This window comes from Emiliania huxleyi (genome assembly GCF_000372725.1).
Source record: "Emiliania huxleyi CCMP1516 unplaced genomic scaffold EMIHUscaffold_1093, whole genome shotgun sequence".
Taxonomy (NCBI): Eukaryota; Haptophyta; order Isochrysidales; family Noelaerhabdaceae; genus Emiliania; species Emiliania huxleyi.
This window is the reverse complement of record NW_005201833.1, coordinates 7,142-13,670: the sequence shown is the minus strand read 5'-3', so window position 1 is coordinate 13,670 and position 6,529 is coordinate 7,142. Positions and strand designations below refer to the sequence as shown.

The window sequence follows — 6,529 nt, the reverse complement described above, 5'->3', positions numbered from 1 at the left end:
ACATCGCAATCTCTCTGCATACCGCAAAACGTCCCCTGGTCGCAGAACACACGCAAAGCCAGAGCGGGGGCGGACACCGTTCGTCGAGTGGTACCGTCTGAGACGGCCCTCAGGCGGTACCGAGCGCGGGAGCCAAATGCACGGCCTCTCCGAGGTCTCGACCTCACAGACTCTGCGTGCGCCGATGCCGCGCGATGCCAGAGCTTCCTGCGGCGGCGCCCGACTGCTCGAGAAGCGGCTCAAAGGAAGGGGCCGTGCGGCGCACCCTCCGGCGAGTGGCGAACGGCCGCATGGCGATCCGCCCGTTGAGCCGCTTCCATTGAGCCGGCGACCCAAATGCAGCCCCCCTGTTGCTCTCGGACTGCAGCTGGCTGGTGCCGCCCCGCCTTCCCGATGCTCCGCTGCCGCCCGCACAGGGGCTCACTCGCTGTCGTCGTCGTTGACGAAGCCACCCTCGGAGGCGGCGCTTCCCTTCTGCCGCTTCGCAGGCGGCTGTGCCGCCGCCTCGCCCTCCGTCACGGTGTTGGTCGGGTCCTGTTCACGGTCGAGCTGTGAGGTGACGCGGCGCACGGGCTCGGGAGCTATCGGCCGGGTTCTCGGCGGCGACAGGGCGACTTGGCGAGGCGCGGTGACCTCGGGTATCTCGGGTGACCTCGCCTTGCGCAGCGCGGCCAGCACCGCCGCGCGCTGCGAGCCCGGAAAGCACCAGCCGCCGAGGCCCTTGTTCCAGCTTCCCTTGAGCGCCTTGAGCAGCTCCGTGACCTTCTGCGTCTCGCCCGTCACGAGGACGGCCTTCTTGTGCGGCGAGACCGTGAGCACTGCGCCAGCGGCAGCGGAGCAGGAGGCCTCGACTACGGCAGTGGTCGCTGCCGCAGCGGCCTCGGCGCCGGTGCCGGGGGCCTCGGCGCTATGCGCGATGCCCGCCTTGTCGAGCACCGCGGCAACGAGACGGGCAGGGGTTTGCCCAGAACGGCGTCCCGCAATCTGATCCTTGCTCTACAAGCAGCGGCCTGCTCCCGCTGCCGGCGCCGCCGGCGCCGTACCTCCTCGTCGTCGCTCGTGGCTGTGTGTATGTACGTCGCTCTGCGCGCGATACACACCGAGCCTTCTCTCGGGGGAGACGGACGGAAGGACGTAAATAAAGCCTCGTGTACTTTTAGCTTATTCTCTCTCTCTCTCTCTCGTGTAGGCGCCGAGATGGGCACTTCCCAAACTTCGCGAGAGGCGTAGCGGACGCTGGGCAGTGGTGTGTTCGTCGGCGTGCGGCGAGGGCGGCGACGCTGGTGGCCCGCTGCAAGGGCTTCGGCGCGCTGTGGCAGAGCGTGGTGGAGTGCGAGTACGCTTGGGGAGAGGGCGGTGCAGAGAGCCGCGCGAGGGGCACGCAGTAGGGCAGGGAGGCGGGCGGGACGCCGAAAGGCAGACGCATTTGAGTAAGGTGACACGCCACAGGCTGCGATGGCGTCTCGATTTTGCGATTTGAAGAAAAAACGTACAAGAGAGCCCCTGTGCCCTGACTATAGTCGAGCGCGTCGGAGAGGTGTTTCGGCACCGAGTGTTTGCCCAGCCCTCGGGGGGGGCGCGGAAAAGAGGAACCTAAATCAACCACCAGAACCCGGAGGAGCGAGGACGTTCAGGTGATCGTGCGTCCACATTTTTGCGCTGCGGTGGCCCAGGACCCGCAGGCGAGGCTGTCAGCCACACTCCAAGCTCCACGATTGGTCGGTAGCATGCTCAAGTGCTGCGCCTGCTTCGCCGCCAAGAATCACCCATCGCGGCAGGGCTCTCGCGACGAAACGGCCGAGCGACACAGCCTGACTGCAATGCCGCGGTGGCTGCGCATGAGCCTCCCTCCCCTTCGAACGCAACCAGAGACTATGCACAGGCCTTCTGATCACTGCGCAGCTGGTGAGCCGATCCTCGTCCGTGTGTAGGCATGACCCCGTCTCGTCCAGCACGTCGGCACTGCCCGTCTCGCCCTCGAAAGCTGGCCACGCTGCAAAGCCCTGCCAGGACCGCGGCATCGTGCACTGGCCTTTCAACGGGTCGGAGAATGAGGCGCTGCTGTGCGTCTTTGACGGCCACGGCAAGAACGGCGAGCGGGTTGCCGACCTTGTCATGAATGAACTCCCTAGTCTGCTGCAGGAGCGGGCAGCGGAGCTGCGGGCCGAGCCTAAGAAGACGCTCATCACTGCGGTGGAGCAGATCGACTCTCTGGTGCTCGCGCGCGATGGCGGAGAGTTTGCGAAAGAGTGCGGCACCACCTCGACGGTGCTCTACATCAACGGGTGCACGATCTGGTCAGCGTGCTCCGGAGACTCGCGGGCTGTCATGGGCTCCACAAAGGGTGGTGCCATCGTCGCGCGAGACCTCTCAGTCGACTGCAAGCCAGACATGGACGGTGCGCGCCATGCTACCCCGCCTAGCCTCGAGCAATCACAGCAGGAGTTTCGACGCGTGCCAGGTGAGAGGGAGCGGCTGGAGGCTGCTGGAGGCATGGTCCTCTCTGGCACGCGGGGCAGAACCTCGCGCGTGTTCACGGCGGGGGGCATCGGCCTCGCCATGTCTCGCTCCATCGGCGATCCCGAGGTGTGTCGGGCCACCACCCTCGATGGGTCCAGCCGGAAGCCAACACGCCCTCTTCCCCTACTCAGGCGAAGATGGCCGGTGTGATCGCCACTCCGCTCGTCCATCGCTTTGACATCAACGCTGCGGACCCGGAGGACCCCGAGGCGGACGGCGACCGCTTCGTCATCCTCGCGAGCGACGGCGTGTGGGAGTTTATCGACTCGGAGGCGGCGTGCGGCATCGTCGCAGCACACGGCCGATCGAATCGTGGCGCGCGGTGGACAGCTGGGGCGTGCGAGGCGCTAGTGCTGGAGGCGGCGCAGCGTTGGAAGCGCGAGACCAGCACCTACCGCGACGACATAACTGCGATCGTGGCGCGCCTTCCCGCCATGGAGACGGGCGGGGAGAGGCGGAGGGGCTGGGCGCGGGTGCGCTTCCAATTGTTTAAGCGGCAAGAGGACGCACAAATGCTCGACGTGGCTCTGTGCCACCGGCGAGGATTCAAGAAGGTGCCGCCACACCGGAGGCCGAGGCCGCGGTCGGCTCGGTAAGGTCGCGCGCTTCATGGTTTCACATGGCCCTATTTCCGCATATCCGACATCGCAATTAAAATCCCTCTGTGGTGGCGGCGTGCCGTGCGCGCACTTGGAGCACTTGCGCGGATGTTTTTCTTCATCTCTTCAGGGCCTGGCCGCCCGGGCAGCTGGCGCCGGGCCTCTCTCTCGACGCCGTGAGGGCGCGCGCAGCTTCCGGAGATGCTGCAGGAAATGTTGCGGCGCATGTATGACGTCGCTCCCTCGGCCAGCATAAAGGATGCGGCTACGTCCGACAGCTCGAACTGCTCGCTTCCCGGCCGTTGGCGTGACGTGGACGCGCGGCTCATCACCGTAAAGGGCGAGCGGCACACTGGAACGAACTTTATCGAGGGCATCCTTCTGCACCACTTTCCTCGGAGAGTCCGCCGCCGCCGCGGCGTGCACCTGTTCGCCGGCTGCGACGTGTCGTCGCAGCAGCTCGACGATAAAGGCCTGGATCGGTCCTGGTGCTGCTCCAAGCACGGACTTCCGGCGGTGTGCGTCTTCGCGCCTCCGCCCGTGTACGTCATCACGCTGAAGCTCCCATTCGCTTGGCTCGTCTCCATCCACGCGCATCCGTACACCGGCTGCGGGGTCAACAGATCCTTCTCGGCCTTCCTGCGCCAGCCCTTTGCGGCCTATGGGATGTGCAGGCCGTTCCGCGTCCGAGAGACGCCGGTGGACGTATGGAGCGAGTACTCCCTCGCAGCGCAGCGGATGGCAGGCCCTGGATCGCCTACCCCGGCGGTGCTGTGGCGTGACACCGACTACCTGAGCGAGCGGCGCCTGCGTTGCAAGCTCGAGGAGCTCGCGGCGCGCATGGGCCTCTCCATCGGCGGCGCGACGCTCCCGCGTACGCTCGCGGTGAGCATGTCGGGCTACGGCAGGACGGTGAAGTGGACTCCGAAGGCTTATTACGAGCAGGGCGAGAAGCTGCGGCGCACACCGTGGCGGGGGCGCTACTCGGACGCGGACCTCGCCTGGGTGAACGGGCGCCTCACCGATGAGGCGATGAGCGGCTTCGACCGCCCTGGAGATGAGCATAGGCTAAGTACTAGGACGGTCAAACTCTAACGAGATGGATAGGGGGACCCATGGGTGAAATTCTGAAAAACGTGCAGCACTTCTAGCCGACATCGACAAAAGTCACTCTCTAGCCCCGCGGCGAGCGGCCCCGCCGGAGGCGAAGAAAATTTTGCCATCTAGCGCACTCTAACACACATTTTTGCACAAATCGACGCCTCCAAAATAAGTCTTCACTGCAGCACGCCCTCCTCGAGCGAGTAATGCGTCTGTAGGCCAATATAGAGCTTCTCGCGCGCGCTCCTCAGCTGGCGGTCCGCAGGGCCGCCCGGGCGAGAAGCGCAAGCCCGCCAGCCGCACCATGTGATTCACGATGATGAGCGTCTCGGCCTCGAGCAGCGTGTAGGAGCGAAGCTTGCCCTCGCACTCGCGTTGCTCGAGCCTGAAGCCACTGCGCCTTGACCACGAGATAGCCCGCGGGGATGGTGTCGGTGTGTTGACGACCGTGTCCTCGGCCAGCGTGTGCGCCTTCCCCTTGAGCACCGCCAGCCAGTAGAGCACCTCGAGCGACTGCTCGCGCCGATCTCTGCGCGGCGACAGCGGCCTGGAAGGACACGTCTCCGGCCAAGTCGGTTACGGGGAGGGCTACTACGAGGTCTTTGCGCGGGGGTGGTCGGGCGCCAGGCGCCCAGTCGATTGCCGCATAGTTCGTCGTAGTAGCCCTATCATAAACCTCTTATTCACACCTTGCACTTTGAAAAAAGTAAAAAATCCGACCTTTGTCGAAGATCCGGAGGGTTTATCAGAGCATCACCCCCATGTGTCCCGCACGATTTTTTGAGGTGTGTGAGGGCGACTTTTCGTTCAGGAGCATGATCTCGAGTGGCAGCGTCAATTCCGGGCACCAGGAGCTGAGCTTACGATCTCTGACGAGTCGCACCGCAGGCTGATGCAGCACAACTATAGCAATACCAAGTAGCGGGTCGAGGGGCGGGGGGGGGGGTAGAGGGGGCGCGGGGCGTGAGCGAGAGGGGGAGAGCCAACCGGCAATATCGAACAGTATATACCAATGGCAAACGGGGCCTTCCAGCACGACTTTTGTGGAGATGTGAGAGCACACTTTTTGCTTGGAAAATGTGTTTTCAAAGCACAAATGCGCCAAAAAATCTCGGGGCCTACGCGGCCCCGAACCCCGGCGCTGGGGCTCGTCGCTAGCGCTCCTCGATTTTGAAATGTCTGCCAGTCGCCTAACCTGATCTCAGAATCACTCTACACACAGCAGACAACCCGCCGAAGTGCGAACAGACACCTTCTGAGAGATGGCTGACGGCCCGTCAGCCGTCTCTCGCGGTCACAGCTCACACAACTTTGATAAACAGCTCCTCATTATAGTTACATAATATCAAGATTCAAGTTTTGCTGGAAGGAACTGCGTTGCGACTCCACCTAGTTCTGTTGTGCGATGCCCGCCGTGGAGGAGTGCAGCACACGTGCACGCGTGGCATGCATCGCGCCGCCGAAGAATGGGCACCGAGCGATCGCACGTCTTGTCGGCGAGGGTGTCGGACAATATTGGTCGGTGGTGCGACGGGCGAGGCTGCGACGCATTCGCTCAGGGGCAGCACACGGCCTTCTGCCACGAGCTGCCGTGCGACCCGCGTCTCCTGCCGCGTGTCGTGCACCTTGCCCGCAGCGCCCTTGCCGTCGGCATAGTAATGGCCACTTTTGCCGTCCCCACCGGAAAAGAAGTCGAAGCCGTGGATGTGCACCACGCGGAAGTGGCGCAAAAGGTGCGCCAGCACGAGCAGTCCCGAGCTTGGCCTAGAAGTCACGCCGTGGCGGGCGTGCAGCTCGGCTGCCACTCCGCGCTCGGTGAAGTTGACACGATGCCGCATCGCGGGCGGCACTCGAGAGAGCGTCTCCCTGCGAACGATCGGATACGTGCAGTTTCGGTACGTCCGCTGTGGAACGGCGACGAGCACAGGGATCTGGTGACGCTCGTGGTACGTTTCGAGAAGCGTGGGCGCCATGTTGCCAGACATTGCCCAGAGCGTCAGTCGACCGCCCACGTACGGCTCAAAGCCGAGGGACTGGAACTCGTTGAAGCGCACGACGTTTGGAAAGTGATCGATATGCGCACCAAGACGATGTGCCAGCGCCGAGGGACCGTTGCCGATGAGAATGACCTCGCGCGGTGCGAAGCAGGCTGACGGTCGAGCCATTTTGTGCACGACTGTTGCACAAGCCTGTTGCACAAGCCTGGCAGGAAGCGGAAGCCGCGATGGAGCTGAGGGAAATTCTTTTTCACAGATTTTTTAAATTATTTTCGTGCCTTCCCGCCCCCAGTGTCGGCGAGGGAGTTAGCT

The 6,529-nt window shown here is 63.8% G+C and overlaps 2 protein-coding genes across 2 annotated transcripts; one reads left to right on the top strand and one right to left on the bottom strand.

The window, feature by feature from the left end:
• Positions 1 to 265: 265 nt before the first annotated feature.
• On the bottom strand, positions 266 to 1,426 carry EMIHUDRAFT_122032 (hypothetical protein; the record flags this gene model as incomplete). The annotated part of the gene is made up of 4 exons (XM_005792132.1): positions 266 to 386; positions 425 to 534; positions 634 to 924; positions 1,280 to 1,426. Coding segments are annotated over 4 exons (669 nt in total), but the record flags the coding sequence as incomplete, so codon positions are not given.
• A 29-nt stretch (positions 1,427 to 1,455) lies between these two features.
• Positions 1,456 to 4,214, top strand: EMIHUDRAFT_251396 (hypothetical protein; the record flags this gene model as incomplete). The annotated part of the gene is made up of 6 exons (XM_005792131.1): positions 1,456 to 1,505; positions 1,727 to 1,828; positions 1,932 to 2,398; positions 2,462 to 2,586; positions 2,652 to 3,074; positions 3,330 to 4,214. 6 exons carry the CDS (start codon positions 1,456 to 1,458, stop codon positions 4,212 to 4,214), a joined length of 2,052 nt encoding a protein of 683 aa, XP_005792188.1.
• Between the last annotated feature and the right edge of the window lie 2,315 nt (positions 4,215 to 6,529).